This window comes from Symphalangus syndactylus, chromosome 14 (assembly GCF_028878055.3).
Source record: "Symphalangus syndactylus isolate Jambi chromosome 14, NHGRI_mSymSyn1-v2.1_pri, whole genome shotgun sequence".
NCBI lineage: Eukaryota > Metazoa > Chordata > Mammalia > Primates > Hylobatidae > Symphalangus > Symphalangus syndactylus.
The window spans coordinates 24,135,356-24,155,231 of NC_072436.2; the positions used below are offsets into that span (position 1 = coordinate 24,135,356).

General features: G+C 42.4%; 1 protein-coding gene across 3 annotated transcripts in view; it reads right to left on the reverse strand.

The window, feature by feature from the left end:
* PRKCA (protein kinase C alpha) overlaps positions 1–19,876 on the reverse strand; it is a 508,353-nt gene that overhangs the window by 166,753 nt on the left and 321,724 nt on the right. For all 3 annotated transcript variants that reach the window (XM_055243384.2, XM_055243385.2, XM_063617498.1), the window contains one exon: positions 2,163–2,274. In XM_055243384.2, the coding sequence (XP_055099359.1) occupies positions 2,163–2,274 (112 nt within the window). The remainder of the gene's footprint in view (positions 1–2,162; positions 2,275–19,876) is intronic.

The following is a 19,876-nucleotide window of genomic DNA, read 5'->3' on the forward strand; positions in this document are numbered from 1 at the left end:
GAGTGCAATGGCACAATCTTGGCTCACCACAACCACCGCCTGCCAGGTTCAAGCAATTCTCCTGCCTCAGCCTCCTGAGTAGCTGGGATTACAGGTGCCCACCACCACCCGACTAATTTTGTATTTTTAGTAGAGACAGGGTTTCACTATGTTGGTCAGGCTGGTCTTGAACTCCTGACCTCAGGTGATCCTCCTGCCTAGGCCTCCCAAAGTGCTGGGATTACAGGTGGAAATCCCAGCGTTTCTTGAAGCAAACAAACACTGCATTTGGTTGTGACGCCGTACAACTCTGTAAGGTGAAGAATCCCTGTGTCCTGAGAAACTCCATCTACTCTATAATGCTCGTTTATGTTCCTTTTTCTACAGTTTGCTCCATGTAAGATACAAATATCAGCTTCTGGCCGGGTGCGGTGGCTCATGCTTGTAATCCCAGCACTTTGGGAGGCAGAGGCGGGCGAATCACGAGGTCAGAAGATCGAGACCACGGTGAAACCCTGTCTCTACCAAAAATTCAAAAAAAAAAATTAGCCGGGCATGGTGGCGGGCGCCTGTAGTCCCAGCTACTAGGAGAGGCTGAGGCAGGAGAATGGCGTGAACCCAGGAGGCGGAGCTTGCAGTGAGCCGAGATTGCGCCACTGCACTCCAGCCTGGGTGACAGAGCGAGAGTCCCATCTCAAAAAAAAAAAAAAAAAAACAAAACACAAATATCAGCTTCTGGCCATCATAGCAAATGGCAATAGTCATTAGCAAATGACAATAGGCTGATATTTCCACAATGCTTGCCGATCTATTAGAAAAACAGGCTCGGCAATTAACTTTTCATGTCCTAAAGGTATCAACTTGTATTTAAACATAGCCTGAGGAATCTCATACTTTAAGAATGATCAGGCCGGGCGCGGTGGCTCACGCTTGTAATCCCAGCACTTTGGGAGGCCAAGGCGGGCAGATCACGAGGTCAGAAGATCGAGACCACGGTGAAACCCCGTCTCTCCTAAAAATAAAAAAAATTAGCCGGGTGTGGTGGCGGGCGCCTGTAGTCCCAGCTACTCGGAGAGGCTGAGGCAGGAGAATGGCGTGAACCCGGGAGGTGGAGCTTGCAGTGAGCCCAGATTGCGCCACTGCACTCCAGCCTGGGCGACAGAGCGAGACTCTGTCTCAAAAAAAAAAAAAAAAAAAAGAATGATCAAAGCAGGTTGGGTGTGGTAGCTCACGCCTATAATCCCAGCATTTTGGGAGGCCGAGGCAGGTGGATCACGAGGTTAGGAGATCGAGACTATCCTGGCTAACACAGTGAAACCCCATCTCTACTAAAAATACAAAAAATTAGCTGGGTGTGGTGGTGGGGACCTGTAGTCCCAGCTACTTGGGAGGCTGAGGCAGGAGAATGGTGTGAACTCGGGAGGTGGAGCTTGCAGTGAGCCGACATCACGCCACTGCACTCCAGCCTGGGTGACAGAGTGAGACTCCGCCTCCAAAAAAAAAAAATAAAAGAATGATCAAAGCAAAGAGTCTTTATAGTTGCTTTTCTTTCCTCCTGGTAGTTGATGGAGATACACACATAACAAAAAATAACAGAAAAGGGCTGGTGTGTTGCTTGTCAGTGGTCCTCAGTGTTTTGAGCTGGGCTAATATACATTTGATCTGTCCATAAATATGCACGGTCAGCGAACTTAAATAAGATGCTATTCTGGTTTTTATGTTCATTTTGGTTTCAGTTTTAAGAAGAGCCTACTGGATTTTTCCACAGTCCACCCACTAATTAGAGACACAGGAAGATAATGAGTACGGTTTCTTGGCTTATTTTGAAGCTATAACCAAATGTGGACCTGGCGGTGGGAGTCTTCTTTGGGGTTTGACTAGGCTATATTTTACAGTGATTGAAGACTTCTGCCACTAAAAAAACAAAACAAAAAAAGTGACAGCACCCACCAACCTCATTTATAAATCGAGTGCTTTTTGGGGGTTCATAATGAGGCAATCAAGTAGTTTAATAAACTGGAACTTTGACAATGGAAGAATCTACACTTCGTCAGTCTGGTATATATCTGAACTAATTCTATTGAAGAGTTGGTGTTGAAAAGTTACTGAGCCTTCCTTGCTCAGCAAACCCTGAGCATGAGCTACAGAGCCTCGCTATGAACTGGAAAAGAAAACTTACTTACTGTCACATTTCATTCCTTGATGGATAAGTCCATAAAGCAGTGACCCACAGTGATCGCAGAAGGTGGGGCTTCCATAAGTGTGGATTTTGAACTTGTGCTTGCTCCTGGGGTCCTGGGAGGAGAAGAAGCACAATGCTCATTTTAGTCATGAAAGGACCACATTTTCAGATTAAGCCAAGCTCAGGCCCCACCAGTCCCCAGCCCCAAGTCAAGGTTCGATAACACCAGACTGTGCATCATTCTCTGGAGTCACACAATGGGTGGTGGTGACTTCGCCACTAAATATTTATATATTTAATAAATATCTAAAATATTTACTGTTGTTTTTTGAGACACAGTCTTGCTCGTCACCCAGGCTGGAGTGCAGTGGCACAATCTCAGCTCACTGCAACCTCCGCCTCCTGGGTTCAAGCGATTCTCCTGCCTCAGCCTCCTGAGTAACTGGGATTACAGGTACCCGCCATGACGTGGGTATTTTTGTATTTTTAGTAGAGATGGGGTTTCACCATGTTGGCCAGGCTGGTCTCGAACTCCTGACCTCAGGTGATCCACCAGCCTTAGCTTCCCAAAGTGCTGGGATTACAGGCATGAACCACCACACCTGGCCCGCATCATGTTTTAATATAATGAATACCTATGTTTCCTCTCTTTATGGGGTGAAATTTGCACATACCACAGTTTCCACCAAAGCTATTACTTCTGGAGCTATGGTCACCAAAGCCCTTGGGGACAAGCACAGTGTTTTAAACAACTTGGCATCTCTGTCTCCCCAGTGCCTAGCGCAGGCTGGGGCGCAAGTAGACACAAAATCAGTGTGTTTGTGAAGTGAACGGAACAACCCTAAATGGATCATTCAGGAGATCTCCTCTTGGACAGGGTATCCAGAAATACAATACACTGCGAAACCAGATCTACATCCAAACTTGACAGGTACATTTTGCTGCTTCTGTACCATCTCCAAAGTATTTTATGCTTTTTACAGGGAAACTCAGCACAGTCAGATGAAAATTGGAAAGGCACTGAAATTACGCTTCCCCATAGCCCACTGCAATTTCATTACCTTCTCTAGCATACCACATAGACCACCGAAGGTGCAACCAGACACCTTTTAGATTTTTAAGCTTTTGTTCTTCAACTCACAGATTACGCATAGGGAAGAAAAATGGTATACAGAAGACCATCGTGGTTAAAGAGCATAGACTCTGGAGTCACTGTCTGGGTTCAGGTTCCAGCTCTGCTACTACCCAGAGGCATGGCCTTGGACAAATTACTTATCCTTTCTGCCTCATCTGTAAGCTGGGAAATTAACAGCATCTGTCTTCTGTGGTTACTATAAATAAGGACAAAACGAGTCAGTCTTTGTAAAATGCTTAGAAGAGTGCCATATCACAGGGTAGGTAGGTACCACGCAGGTAGTGCAGACAAGCGCCTCTGCTTCTGGGGCCTCTGCTTATTTATTTGTTCAATTTTATTATTATTATTTTTTGAGACGAAGTCTCACTCTGTCGCCCAGGCTGGAGTGCAGTGGCACGATCTCGGCTCACTGCAACCTCTGCTTCCCAGGTTCAAGCAATTCTCCTGTCTCAGCCTCCCAAGTAGCTGGGATGACAGGTGCCTGCCACCACACCTAATTTTTTTTTTTTTTAATTTTTAGTAGAGATGGGGTTTCACCATGTTACTCAGGCTGGTCTCAAACTCCTGACGTCAGGTGATCTACTTGCTTCGGCCTCCCAAAGTGCTGGGATTACAGGCATGTGCCACTGTGCCCGGCCTCCTCTGTTCATTAATATATAAAAGTAGGCCAGGCACGGTGGCACACACCTGTAATCTCAGCACTTTGGGAGGCCGAGGCAGGCAGATCACCTGAGATCAGGAGTTTGAGACTAGCCTGGCCAACATGGTGATACCCTGTCTCTACTAAAAATACAAAAATTACCCAGGCGTGGTGGCGCGTGCCTGTAATCCCAGCTACTTGGGAGGCTGAGGCAGGAGAATCGCTTGAGCCCAGGAGGTGGAGGTTGCAGTGAGCTGAGATTATGCCACTGCACTCCAGCCTGGGCGACAGAGCAAGCCTCCATCTCAAAAAATAAATAAATAAATAATAGTAGAGCCCTGAGCTCCTACTTGGATGATCTATTTGTCTCCCATCCAAGTACTAACCGGACCCGACCCTGCTTAGCTTTCGATCAGGCATGTTCAGGGTGGTATGGCCATAGACTCTGCTGTTCCATTGGAACTATAAAACAATTTCATATTCAACAGGTACCTATCAGGACTCATTCCTATTAAGTTCTTCCTCTTGAATCACTCTTTGCAGCCTGAGCAGCTGTAAAGGCAGAGTGGCCATCCACTGAATTAAGCAAGACTTTAGAAGCACAGGGTTTGGGGAAGGGCAGGAGATCCAGAGATCTACTGTAGACATAATAAGCTTGAATTAACCTTTCTCTCAGGGTTGCTCCAACACAAAGTGACATAAAGTAGAATATTCTTGGCTGCTGACTTTCTGAGGGCCTTGGTGCTGGTGATTTCGGGGAATTCCAAAGGTGATTCTGACTATAAGGTAATTTATCTTTTGGTTGACTATAGAACCTAAACCCTAAGCCACATATATGCCAAAGGATTGTTATGACTACTTTTTTTTTTCTTTTTCTGAGACAGAGTCTTGCTCTGTTGACCAGGCTAGAGTGCAGTGGCATGATCTCTGCTCACTGCAAGCTCTGCCTCCCAGGTTCACGCCATACTCCTGCCTCAGCCTCCCGAGTAGCTGGGACTACAGGCACCCACTACCACGCCTGGCTAATTTTTTGTATTTTTAGTGGAGACGGGGTTTCACCTTGTTAGCCAGGATGGTCTCGATCTCCTGACATTGTGATCCGCCCGCCTTGTCATCCCAAAGTGCTGGGATTACAGGCGTGAGCCACCGCACCCGGCCTACGACTACTTTTTAAAGACACAGATTTGAGAATTCTGAAATAGTTCAATCATACAGAGAAGTATAAAGAATAGTAAACCCCTCGTGTCTGCACCACCCAGAACTTATAAAAGTAAGCATTTTCCCCTAGTTTTTACTGCGTAATTATCCTTGTTTTACAGAGATGTTAATGACCTTCCCCAAATCACATGGTTGATGAACATCAGACCTCAGATTTTTTTTTATATGAAATGGTTCACACATCTGCACGTCATCCTTGCACAGGAACAACACTCATCTCTGTTTCACTCCAAGTTTTGTATTTGTGCTGCTTCAGAGAGCACAGACCTACGATGTGACCAACATTGGATTCCCATCACAAGAGCTTTTGGAGATCTACCCAGAATGAGGATCTGGCTCTCAATATATTTACAACACCATTTTTATATTTGCAACATATATATATATATATACACACACATATATATACATATGTGTGTGTGTATATATATATATATATTTTTTTTTTTGGAAACAAGTCCACCACCTGTTTTTGTAAATAAAATTTTATTGGAAAACAGACATGCTCCTTTATTTACATATTTTCTTTGGCTACAATGGCAGAGTTCAGTAATTATGACAGAGACTGTGTGGGCCACAAAATCTAAAATATTTACTATTTGGGTCCTTTTAGGAAAAGTTTGCCAAGGCCTGCTTTAGGACAAGGGTTTTCAAAGCATGGTTCCCGCACAGCGTCACATCACCTGGAACTTGTTAGAAAGGCATAGTATTTAGTCCTTTCCCAGACCAACCGAGTCAGAAACTCTGGGGGTGGGGCCTCACAGCCCGTGCCAGTGATCCTCGTGTCGGCAGACACACGAAAGACTGGAAAACCACTGCTCTAGAAGGTCATTCAACAAATATTTAGTAAGTGTGTCACAGGTGTGAGGTGAGTACCTAGCACCTCTATGTGTAGATGATTAATGATATCCTTGAGGCAGGTCAGTGGTTTACCTCCTAAATGTCTCTCTCAGGGTGTGAAACATCAACATCTTCCTTGATAGGTTATTTCTTCTAGAAAGCAGTAGTTGGGTCCACGGTCTGAAGTATGGCCTTAGACTTCCACCATTAGGGAAGCCCACCACTTTTCCCAAGATCCCAGGACATCAGGAAGAATGTTCAGGGAGTAGGCTGGTGCCAGCACCAATTAAAAGTACCTGTGTTGACAGGAAAGGTTGCGTCCTACAGTGCGGAGGGCACAGAAGATGCCAGGGGAAATGAAGGAACCAGTTTTCCCTGCAGAAAAGAGGCATCAACAAATGGCACTAAATAAATAAAGAATGGCAGCTCACACGGAGCCCTCAGGAGTATGTGCGTGCCAGGCAGCCCCAGGGTAGTTGTCATACCAGTTGGTTGTCACATAGATCTCCATTGACATGGCACACAGGCAACTCACTTTTCAGGAAAACCTAAGGCTTACTCATGCAACAGCCATATGGCGCCTTCAGGCTCTCACCGTTTGGAGGTGTAGGAAGAGAGGAAACCATCGCTTCTACCTCCTGCCTAAGTCTGGAGAACCAGCAAGTCTTGGAGTTGTCACACCCCAAAATTACATGTGGCCAAAGATCCTGCCTATGAATTACAACAATGACAGTAATAATAATAGCACCAGCTGTTTGTTGATCAGCAAGTGTGCACAGGTGCTTTACAATAACCAAGATCTTTGTTTAGAACAAGAGAGTCTCCTACGAGAAGAGCATTTAGCAGGACTGTGGAGACCTGTGTTCTGACCCCAGTCCCGGCATAAACTCTTACCTTGGAAAAGTCATGTCATTTATTTATAAAGCAGAAATAAAACCAATCTGCCCGTGTCATGCGCAAGGGGTGACACTCAACTTAGGGAATATAAGAGAAAGACTTTGCAACCTGAAAATCCTTAGACAAATATAAGCAATTATTATTATTATTACATTATCCTTAGGAGCAAACTTCAAGGTGCCCAGGGTTTCCCCAAAATACTTCAGTGACTTGGGCCTGGATGGGGAGGAACAGGGCTCCCCATCCTCAGGGTTAATCACCCTCAGGCCTCATAGGTGGTCAGAGTGAAGGCCAAGCTGGCAGAAGTCAAGGGACTTCCTCCTAGGTCCTGCATTCCCGACTTCTGCACCCCATTCCTGGACTTTCAAGCCAGTCCTCTTGGCAAACGCCCTGAGTGGTGTTTTGTGAAACCGTCTGCTAACCCAAACCACCTCTTGCACCGTCTCAATTATATAGATGATGCCATTTCTTGCACTGCAGCAATGGGATGCAGGAGCATGGAAACTCTTTTCCAGTCTAATTAATCTCACCTAGTCTGACAAAAGAAACCACAGTGTTAGCGACAGAGCTGTGAGTCATGAAGATCTGCAGAGAGCAACTCGTCCTAAAAACTCCCCAGGCTCGCTGTGTTTCTATCAATAGCCTCTAAATAGTGATGCATTTTACGTCTGTGGGCCCTGATTTCCTCATCTGGAGCCTAAATGTATTGGGTGGGATCAGCATTTTAAAAATGTCAGGTGGTGCCTAAGGATGCTGAGGATAGAGGCAGGAGAAAGCAGAAGAGGGAGACCACTGCTAAAATTAAAGTTGAAAACAACTGGACTAGATCATCTCTTTAATTCTTTTTTTTAAAGCTATTTAATTTGAAATAATTTAAGACTCACAAGAATTTGCAAAAATAGTACAGACTGTTCCTTCATACTTTTCATCCAGCTTCCCCAGTGATAACATCTTACATAACCATGGCATATTTGCAGACCCAGGACAATGCTACTATACCATTAAGTAAACTACAGAGTTTAGGGTTTCATCAGATTTTATATGCATAATTCCAATGCAAGAGCATTTACTGTGCTACATATGCATTAAATATACTGTTTACTGAATAGGGAATACAGTAATATTGGCTGGTGAAATACATTAACTCAAGTAGAACGGCACCAAAGGAACATCTGTTACTTCTTCATTAAATATATAACCCCCTGATCTCATGTTAAGGAGTCGTGGGAAGATGAGTCTAAAGATTTATCTGAAAAGCAGAATTAGGATGCTTTTCTCTAAGTAAAGGAAACACACTGCTGTTTCCAAACCTTTCTGACCCGTTTTTCAAAACAAAATCATTTCAAGGCACAGGCTGAATGAGAGCTCAGGCAAAGTGTGGTGCCGGCCTGGGCCATGAGGGATTGAAAGGTGGGTAAGGCTTGTGGCTTCCAGGTGATGCCTGTGACCTGGATGGACAGATAAGGTGAACACCACAATACCAGGGCATAAGCTGCCCCCACTGGCCCAAGAGTAGGTCTCCTGATAGCTGCCAAATTCATCAAATTCATCATGCAAATGATCAGAGCAGCCTCAGGATCCTTTCCTACATCTATAAACCTGAACATCTGATCTTTCTCTTCGGTGAGTCCCAGATGGCAGGCACCCTGGGTGTCTTCATCTCGGCTGCTGTCTTCATTTCGGCTGCTGCCTCCACCTGCCAGGACTCCACATGCTGAAACAGCTGAAAAGTCAATATCAAAGTCTCCTTCCTCCTCTAGGAAGTCTCTCCAGATGTCAATACCAGTTACAATTTCTCTCCTTCATCTGACCTTCCAGAGCATTTTATTTCTGTCTTTTGCAAGCCACTTAACATATTCTGCCACTTATGATAATTATGATTCTGTCTACATCCCCTTTAATTTTTCATCATTTATCTCTCACCTCCCACACACAGAGGACTGACATGACAGTCTAACAGGGAGGAAAGAGAGGTCCTAAAGGATGTTGCTGAACTGAGGATTAAGTATTAACATTATCTCTGAGCTTCCTGGAAACCAAGGTAAAAAGAGGAAAGCGACATTAATAGGTTCCTCTTGAACTGCAAAACTATCTGAATGTAGAAGTCCGTCTTTGTATCCTCTGAAATCATTTTATCTCCTACATGGTAGACCTTCAGTAAATGTGTATGAAAGCAACTACTAAATCCTTAACAAAGCACACTTTTATCACTGTGCACCAAAGGGCTGTAGATAGAGTCATCCCACAGATAAGTTACAGCAAGTCTGGCTAGACTTAGGGCCACAAAGAAATATCTGGTGCACACCAAGTCTTCACGATTACCAAGTTAATAACATTTTCCTTTTTAGTGAAATACATGTTAATCTTCCTTTTTAGTTCTCCAGGAACTGGCAGCCTGTCATTAAGTGGAGTGTGAAACCTGCTGTCATATGTCACAAGCCTGACATTATATTATAACGAAAGAAGGAAAAATACAGCTCAGACACTTCTGTCATATATGTGGTTGGGAGAAAAAAATGAAGGCTTTGAGCTAATCACTTTTCATAGGCACAAATAAAGTCTAACCTACAAATCTAAATCTCTTAGAAAAAAATGACAAGTGAAAAATTCAAATTCTATTGAAAGCATCCTCTGGCCTGTTTCTCATTTCTTAGTTTTATAATATAGCAACTTAATTAGTCTTCCTTGGAAACATTTCTCAACATTTCTACCAAGATTTTCCAAAGTCTCTCTTTATCACCATCATCATTACCACTATCATTTGCAATTTGTTAAAATAAACACATGGATCTACACTGTGCAGAATTCGGATGCTGACCGGGCGCCACATTTCCTAGATACATTCTTGTTGTGTCCATAGCCATCTGGAAGTCATATTCTAGGTAAGTCTGCAAACGCAGTAGTTGAGGCTGGAGACTAATCTAGCTATGTGCAGTGTGAAATCTCTAGAGGAGTTAATGTTCCCTTCCCACCAGGAGGCAGGCAACCAATGATGTTTTTTGAATGAGTATGTTCATATTTGAATTGACATCACTGCACATGTGCTTTTAATGCAATGAGTAAAATAATGGCAGGGTTTTGGTTAGAGGTCATCCTGGCTTCAATTTTCCACCCATATTTGAATGCCTCCAAAATGCCCCATAGGTTTCTCTTGAAGGACCAAACTGACTGTCATTGAGGGCTGGGGGTTCAGGCTTTAAGGGTTTCTAGAAAACACTGTTTTTAACCAACAGAAGCTCTGCGGTGCAACTTCCTCCAGCAGCCAGAGCAGTATGGCTCCTTGAAGCTACTCCCCTCTAAGTACCAAGGGAAATTCTCTGCTGTCACCATCTGATGTGTTCTCATGAATCATGCTTGTAAGCCAAGCTTGGGTCTAAATGTCACCCACATGCTGACTATATGAGAAACACCCAAAACACTGCTTTAAGGGCAAATCTAGCAACATTACTGCGATCTTAAATTTCTTAAGAAATTTAGGGAAGTAGGAAGCAGTTTTTTTTTTTAACTCTATGATATAAAAAAAGACCTATTTAAAATTTTTGTGGTTAACATGAGAGTATTACCAAAACCAGGTCATACGATCAGGGTGGTTGCATGTAACTTGGGGACCACTGTAATTATGACATTGTGTATCATGTACTCAGCAAGGCTGCCATGCCCCTCTCAGGCTGCTGGGTTTGCCTGGCCCACTCTCCATTTGGGCTTAGGATCACGCTTGGCCTCTGACCATACTGGTCTTGTTGGATGTTTCCTTTTCTAAGAAAGAGCGAAAGAAATTCAGTTTTTGGTGACGCTCATTAATTTTTGATCTGCAATGTAACACTTCAGTTTATTCTGGTGAATAACACTCATCTATACAGTTGGATGAACCTGTCAAACCAGGTTTTGCTAGTAGGTTTCTTATGAGTCCTTTGCCCAGCTATGCAAGATGCTGTAATCATTCAATGGGAAGCAATAAATTATTTAAAAAATTCTAGATAAATCTCTATCAGCAAGGCAATGGCTAAATAAACTGTAATATAGTTATACTATGGAATACTCCATGGCAGTTAAATCAAATGAGCTAGATCTTTCTGTAAAATCATGGACCGATCTCTAAGATATATTATCTAATGAAAACAGCAACCCACAACACAAGACATAAAATATAATGACTTTTATGTAAAAAACAGAAACAAGCACTTTGGGAGGATCATTTGAGCTCAGGAGTTCAAGACTAGCTGGGGCAACATAAGAGACCTCATCTCTACTTAAAAAAAAAAAAAAAATTAGCTGGGGGTGGTGGCCTATGCCTTTAGTCCCAGCTACTCAGGAGGCTGAGGTGGGAGGATTGCTTGAGCCCAGGAGGTGAGTGCAGTAAGCCCTGATCATGCCACTGCACTCCAGCCTGGGTAACAGAGCAAGACCCTGTCTCAAAAAAAAAAAAAAAAAAAAAGCCCCCTACTCTGAACAGTAAGACAGCTTTTTTCTAGATTGATAAATAAGTAAATGACTCTGGGAAAGTGTGGGGACAGATTAGGTTCAGAGATGAAAGTAAAAGGAGACTTTTAACATTATCTGAAAAGATTTAAGTTAAAAAATAAATCCATACATTGTCTATGTAACCCAAATTACCATGAAGTCCAGCTGATTACACTGGCTATATTCCGACTGCTTCATGAGACACCACTGGGGGGAAAGCCTAGCGTGCTGGAGGAACTGGAGCACAACCACCTCATCTCACTACACAGGGGCTTTGTTGGCAGTTTCTCTACCAATCTGCAGAGGAAGGTGTCTACGTGAAGGCACTATGAAGATATTTAATATCACAAGCCACCAATACAACTCTTAATGAAAAGCTATTAAGACCATCTTCCTATTTCATAATATATCTTATTCATTAACATCTCAAGATATTGTTTTATGTCCAGTTTTTGCTCCATCATCAATCAACTTTACACAAATTTATTTTCAACTTTTGTGAGTAAATAGGTGTATATATTTATGGGGTACATGTCATGTTTTGATACAGGCATGCAATGTGAAATAAGCGCATCATGGAGAATGGAGTATTCATCCCCTCAAACATCCATTGAGTTACAATCCAATTATGCTCCTTAAGTTATTTTAAAATGTATAGTTATTATTGATTATAGTCACCCTGCACAACTTTTACATTTCAAAAACCTTTGATGGTTTAATATGGAATTCTGATATTAAAAAAAGATAAGTGAGGTGCAGTGGCGCATGCTTGTGGTCCCAGCTATTTGGGAAGCTGAGGCAGGAGGATTGCTTAAGCCCAGGTGTTCGAGGCTGTAATGCGCCATGATCATGCCTGTGAATAGCCACTGCACTTCAGCCTGGGCAACATAGTGACACCCTGTCTTTAAAGTAATAGTAATAAAAATAAGATGTTTAAAATGTGTAAGTATTCAATCACAAACCCTAAACATAACTCATTTAAAAATAAGGTTATTTCCTAGGTACCTATCAATTTCTTCATTTTGTCTAAAAAAAATTATTTAGTGTGCACCTACTATGGGCCAGGTGGTATGCCCACCATGTGAAGACTCCAGGTGTGGCTCAGGTCCTATCTAACTTGGAAGAGGCTAGGTTATACTGTTAACAAATCACTTCTAATTTTCAGTGGCTTCCCACAACAAAAATTTATCTCACTTTTCACTTACGGACTTTAGCAGTCACTATCTAGGATATATGCAATCTCACAGCAGAGGAGAAAAAGAAATGGCAGAGTACTCAACGGCTTATGTATCTCCTGCTTGGAAATGGTGTCATCATTTCTGTTTGCATGTCACTGGCCAAAGCAAGGCACATGGCCAATCTGGAAGTCAACAGGGCAGGGTGTAATATCCTCCCCAGAAGTGGACAGCAAATATTTTAAACAATAATACAATCTACAATCGCCCTCAGAAAGCTTAGTATCTACTGCTGTTTTATATTATTTGGTAAAGAACCACAGGATGGGTTAGGACTTCAAACTTTGAAAGCTTGTAGGTTTGAGTTCAACTGAAAATAGTTTCAAGTTGGTGATGCCCAGTGAAACCATCCATCTTGTAGATATAATTTTAGCTTAGCAATAAAGCAGTGCCAAACGACCTCAAAATCTCATTGGCCTAGGTTTATTTCTCACTCATGTTATATATCAAGAGCTTCAGGGAAGGAGCACCTGTCTACTTATTCCAGGACCTAGGGATGAAGGAACAACTGCTATTTGGGACATGCTATTCTCATGGCAGAGGAAAGGAAAAGCAAGAGGTGAAACTGAATGACAGTCTGTCAATGCTTCTTGAAGCAGCTAAACTTCACTCCCTTGGGCCAAGACTGACCCTAGGTTGGGGATGCTCTGCATTCAGGGAGGGGCTACAAGTCACATAGCAATGGGTAGGACCTATGATCATCGGAGAGGTAAGGGAACAATTAGTGGGGGGCAATAATACAATATTCCACAGATACTCCTGTATGTCTTTCTCTACCCTATCTACTTAGTATTTAAGCACATACTTACACTATATACTTAAGTCATGTTTTTGTTCCAGTTTTTGTTTCAAGGATAAATCGTTATTTTTCTTTTTCCTATTGTCATACTGATTCCTCTAAGGAAAAAGTCATTCAAATATTATATTTCTTTGTGCATCCAGTTGGGGGTACTGACTACTTTAACTAGCTTTATGGTACTCTGAGAATAGCAATCTTTTCAGGAATAGCTCACATTTTTAAAAAATGTTATTTAAAAAATTTATTTTGTAATAATTTTAGACTCACAAGCTGTAAAAACAGCACAGAGAATTCCCATGGACCTTTCACCAGCTTACTCAAATAACAGCATTATACATAACCATAGCACATGATCAAAACCCAGAAATGGACACTGGCCCAATGCTATGAACAGACTATATATGGATTTCACATGTGCTCATTGTATAGGAGGGTATGTGTGTGTAGTTCTGTGAAATTTTATCACATTCATATTCATGATACGGAACTTCCCCATCTCCACAAAGAAGCTCCTCCATGCCATCCCCTTTATAGTCATACCTCCCCTCCCCTAACCCCTGACAACCACTGATCTATCCTCTATTAAAATTTGATACAATTTTTTAGCACCAAATAATGTTTATGCTAATTACAGACTTGGTTAGTTCCAATACCATAGTTGGAAAGGAACGTAAAATAGGAATACAAGAAGCATCTAAATTATGCAAACCTCTGCCAGCCCTGTACAAAGTGATAAGTCTTCTACAAGAATTCATGGCCAAGTCTGTACGACTATCTGAGAACAACTCAGAGATAAACAAAAACACATTTATTCAGAGTCTGCAAGATCCCATCATTTTCACTTAATTTAGTAAAAACAGGATCAGGTCATTGTGTGAGGTACCCTGTCTGCTATTCTGTGATGATGTGGGTCAAATTTTGAAGCCTACTCTTTGGTAGTAGCAAGCTAATATGACTGGGATTCTGCACTCATTTTTGTCACGAACTTCGAATAGCATAACATTATTTACAAGAGGGCTGATTTTTATGCCTCACTATAATGTCGTAAGTTTCCCCAGCAGCTGGTATTTGTTCATCTATTAAACACACAGAGGAGGCAGAAGGTGTAACCATGTCTTTTTCTCGACTGCCAAGTCCAAATGGGCAGGACTGTCTCTTTAGGTACCTCCGACCTTCACCCTGACTCCTCACCTCATTACTTCCAGTAGATATTTCCCAAGCAGCAACCCCTCTTACCCATGTTAAGATAAATTTTATTTCTTTTCTTTTTTTGTTTTTGAGATGGAGTTTCACTCTTGTTGCCCAGGCTGGAGTGCAATGGCGCAATCTTGGCTCACTGCAACCTCTGCCTCGCAGGTTTAAGTGATTCTCCTGCCTCAGCCTCCTGAGTAGCTGGGATAACAGGCATGCACCAACACGCCTGGCTAATTTTTTTGTATTTTTAGTAGAGACGGGGTTTCTCCATGTGATCAGGCTGGTCTCAAACTCCTGACCTCAGGTGATCCGCCCACCTTGGCCTCCCAAAGTGCTGGGATTACAGGTGTGAGCCACAGCGCCCAGCCAATTTTATTTATTGATGTTCAATGATCTTTTTGGTTATAACCTCACTTTAAAAAACAAAATGTGCAGTTTATGGTAAAATAGTATTCTAGTAATTTGTTACTAATTTTCTATTGTTTAGGTCACATGTTCTTTTAAGTAGGTAAAACCATAGTTGCTGTAACAAAATTAGAAAAGGTAGTTAAGTCGAAAGAAGTATATACACATTAACATTTTGGTAGATTTCATTCAAGAAAGATGAGAGAGAAAAAAAGAGAGAGAGAGAGAGGCTGGTATGTAGCTTTTTAAAAAAATCTAAGTTTGTGTTAAACATTTTTCCACGTCATTAAATATAAATCAGTGTCACATCTTACTGTATGATAGTTCATCATAAATTCACACTATAACGGATTTAATCAACCCCTAATTCCTAAACATTCAGGTGATTTTGTTTTTCACTGTTATGGGTAACACTACCATGAGCATCTATAAGCACACACTGTGCAAGTGTCTTATCAGTTCCTCAGGATAAAAGCCAGAAGTGGAAATCTTGAGCCAAAGAGGTGAACATAAAATATTAAAAGCAAAAGCTATCCACCGAGAGGCAGAGGTCTGTTTTTGATCAAGCTGCTCGTGGTTGTGCTGGACGCTTGCTGAGCCTGCTGGAATAAGCTTGCCAGTAACCAGTTTTACATCTTAGCTAAAAAGTGCTATGTTAATTCTTGTTTTTTGTCCGTTTTTGTTAGGCTTGGGCATTTGGCCGTGCACAAGTTAGGTGCCTCCACCAACCCCATCTGCTCAGTGACTGCTCAAAGCCTCCACACATTGATGGGTGAGGTTTTCTTCTCTTCGATGGCAGCAAGCCATTCTCTCCTCAAAGATGCACTTGATCTTTTATTGATACCCCTTCATTCCTTTTCTAAAACCAGGAACTGAGAAACTATGAAGGTTCAATTTTTTTGGGGGGAATACTGAATTTCCAACCATGTGTTAGTTAAGGATGGCTGGCAGGAAGCCGTAAAACAGGAGAACCTCACAGACGAAACACACGCACACTCACACGTAGTTCTAGACTGCTATTGGCCTCTTTGGCACTTAGTTTTACATTGATCCACTGGATTCGGTTTTATAGCTGTGACTGGGTAAAAGACACTTCCACCTTGGCCTTCACTCGTGAAAAGCACCATCACAAGTACAGTTGCATTGTCCATTAGCACCTGCCCTTCCATGTCTCACTTTGCACTTCTCAGCATCTCTGCATTTGTTTGTGTGCTGGTGGTCACAGAGCATGCAAAAGTATCACATGGATGTATTCCTTCCTCTCTCCCTCCTTTTCTTTAAACAATAGAAGGCAACACTAATGCACTTTCCCTTGTGGCATTAAATGCATCCTGAGCAATGCCTCCCAGAACTCAACCTGAAGAATAATGACCAAAATAGTACTCATTGATACATCCCCCCCACCCCCACGCCCCAGGACAGCATCAGAGACTTCCAATCCTGCATCTTAACCCACTGGCATGGTTTGCTTAGCTGTTAAAAAATTTTGAAGTTTGCCTTTAGGATGGCAGAAACCTACTGTGTGCATTTGAAATTCACCTTTCTGGGTTGTTTTTTAAAGCAAAACAAATACCTAATAAAAATATCTCTGCAAATATCCTAATATTTCTACATGCAGCAGATAGTTGTGTTAAAATAAAGGCAGAAATTCAGCACTGTTTGCCGCAACAAATGTCTAGTCTTTAGAGCTTACTTCTCTGCTCTGCAGAGGGAGGTTATGACATGGTGGCTGGAATAAAGGGGAGGGAAGTGGCATTTAAGTGCATTTCTGTGGATACCTCTAGTGAGAATGCTCTTTTTGAGACTAGAGAAATACTGTAACTGCTACTGTTCCAAAAATTATTGTTTTTCCTATTAACCACTTTAAACTTAGAATAACTCAACATTTAAAAGAAAAAATGGCGGGGCGCGATGGCTCATGCCTGTAATCCCAGAACTTTGGGAGGCCCAGGCAGGTGGATTACTTGAATCCAGGAGTTTGAGACCAGCCTGGCCAACATGGCAAAACCCTGTCTCTACCAAAAATCCAAAAACTAGGCCGGGCATGGTGGCTCACGCCTGTAATCCTAGCACTTTGGGAGGATGAGGCGGGTGGATCACGAGGTCAGGAGATCAAGACCAGCCTGGCTAACACAGTGAAACCCCATCTCCACTAAAAATACAAAAAAAAATTAGCCGGGCGTGGTGGTGGGCGCCTGTAGTCCCAGCTACTCGGGAGGCTGAGGCAGGAGAATGGCGTGAACCTGGGAGGCAGAGGTTGCAGTGAGCCAAGACCACGCCACTGCACTCCAGCCTGGGCAACCGAGTGAGACACTGTCTTAAAAAAAAAAAAAAAAATATATATATATATGTATATGTATATATATATACACACACATATATATATATACACACATATATATATGTATATGTATATATATATATATATATATATATATACACACATATATACATATATATATATATATATGCCAGGCATGGTGGTGTGCACCTATGGTCCCAGCTACTTGGAAGGCTGAGGTGGGAAGATTGCTTGAGCCCGGGAGGCAGAAGTTCCAGTTAGCCAAGATGGTGCCACTGCTGGGTGACAGAGTGAGACTCTGCCTCAAAAAAAAGAAAAAAGAAAAAAAGAGAGAGAGAAAAAAGAAAAAAGGAAATATAACCAAACCAAATGGTAGCCTTTGGGCTCTTGCAACCAACTTAAAGGTAGCCCCAGCCCCACCATGCTTCACCTGTACACAGAGGGTTTGAAAACATATTTCTAGTTTACCTGTTTATCCATCTTTCCTAAAAGGATGCTGCCGTGGGCAGAGTGGTGGTGGGGGGGAATGAGGCCACATAAATGTGCAGAGTCCACCTTAACTTTCAATGAGCTTCCATTATTTCCTTTTATCTTGTCATGACCATGGAGAGTCAAAGGACAGTCTCCAGTTTGAAGATGAAGAGACGGAGATTCAGGAAAGTAAATGATTGAATTTGAAGCCATGGATAGTTAAGTGGTAAAATCAGGACTTCAACCCATGCCTCTAACTCAGTGGGTCTGACCCTGTGCTAGACACTGAATCAATGGCACATCCTAGTAACATATTGGGCAATAAGGCTTCTTCTGGTATCAGGATAAATAGTGATACATAGGATAGATATCTAAACTTTTTTTTCTCCAAGTAGCTCAAATAGACAGAGAACAGAAGGCTATTTTCCCCTGAGAACAGGAAAAAGGGTAAAATGTAAAGCAGCAGCCTATCATGATATGAAAATAAGCGACAATGCTATCTTCTATCTTTATTATCTCTAGATTTCTATTCCTACTACTGCAAATGTGTCCAAGCTGGAATAGAAAGACAGATACCTTTTATTCCACTAGAGGGGAATAGAATGACATCGAGAGATACAATCAATAGAGTTTTAAAGTTTGTCACCAGCAGAGTAGAGAGGAACCCTGCTGTCATTGCACTTCTGATGAATTTGTGTTTTACAGCGTTCATATCCCTCTCCTTTAAGAAGTCTACTCCAAAGACGTTAAATCAGGCTGAAATTTTTACTCAGTTTCTATGATACATGCAATTCAAACATTCTGTTCTGGAAAGTGATTTTTCTATTACTCTTTGTTAAGCACACAACATTTGACAGTCCAACCAATGTAATATCACAAAGAACTTAATTGGTATCCGTAAGAGGAAACATTCTGTACAAACAGAAGTTTCAACAGCAAAGTAGTTTGCGATATAAGACACCATGGGAGACCTTCTCGTGATCTATAGAAAGATGAAGGACTTGTTCATCAGAAAATTCGTGATCCAGCCCAATACTGTCCAACAGAATCTTCTGCAATGAGGGAAGTATTTTATCCATGCTGTTCAATATAGTAACCATTAGCTTTCTATGACTACTGAGACTTTGAAATGTGGTGACTCCTAATGAATTCTTTACATTTCATTCATTTATATTTTTTTTCTAATGATGCAATTATTTGCAAATAATTCTTTTATTTATTGAGATGGAGTCTCGCTCTGCCACCTAGGCACAATCTTGGCCCACTGCAACCACCGCTTCCTGGGTTCAAGAGATTCTCCTCCCTCAGTCTCCAGAGTAGCTGGGATTACAGGCACCTGCCACCATACCCGGCTAATTTTTTGTATTTTTAGTAGAGAGGGGGTTTCACCATGTTGGCCAGGCTGGTCTCAAACTCTTAAGCTCAAGTGATCCACCCACCTTGGCCTCCCAAAGTGCTGGGATTACAGGTGTGAGCCACCATGCCTGGCCAAATAATTCATTTAAATTTAAATAGTCACAGGTGACTAGTGGCTACTGTGTTGTAGAGTGCAAATTTAGAACCCTCTGCCCAGTGACACCTGAATTGTTCAAGTCTATGATCTTTTTCTCCCTACTCCTTCCCCAAAGTACTACAATAGTAGAGACAGACTGAGAGAGAGTTTCAGAGTCTGGAGATAACTGGCCAAGATGAACTGTCCATGTGGCTGGCAATGTCTCTTGAACTGGCCCTTTCATGCTAATCCCACTTTACCAGACTAAGCCAGGCCTTACAGCCCCATATCTAGCCTCTTGGTGGCTTCCTTCCCCATTCCACACTCTACCCCAGTCAGATTAACTCTTTAGGATTCACTGACTGGCATGCATCACTCCCTTGCTCAAAAACCTCGAGTCGCTCCCAGTGCCTACTTAGTCCGGCTACCATTTGGCCCAATGTAATTGTTCAATCTCTTTTCCCACCACAGGACTCTCTGTCAACTTGACGACACCCTACAAGCTTTCCTCAGTGTCTTTGGGCACAGCCCCCTACTCCCTGCCCTGGTCAGGAAAGTCCCTCTCTCCCCTCTCTTCACCTCTTCTCAGCATAGGTTTTAAACATTTCCTTGCCTCAGGGCCTTTG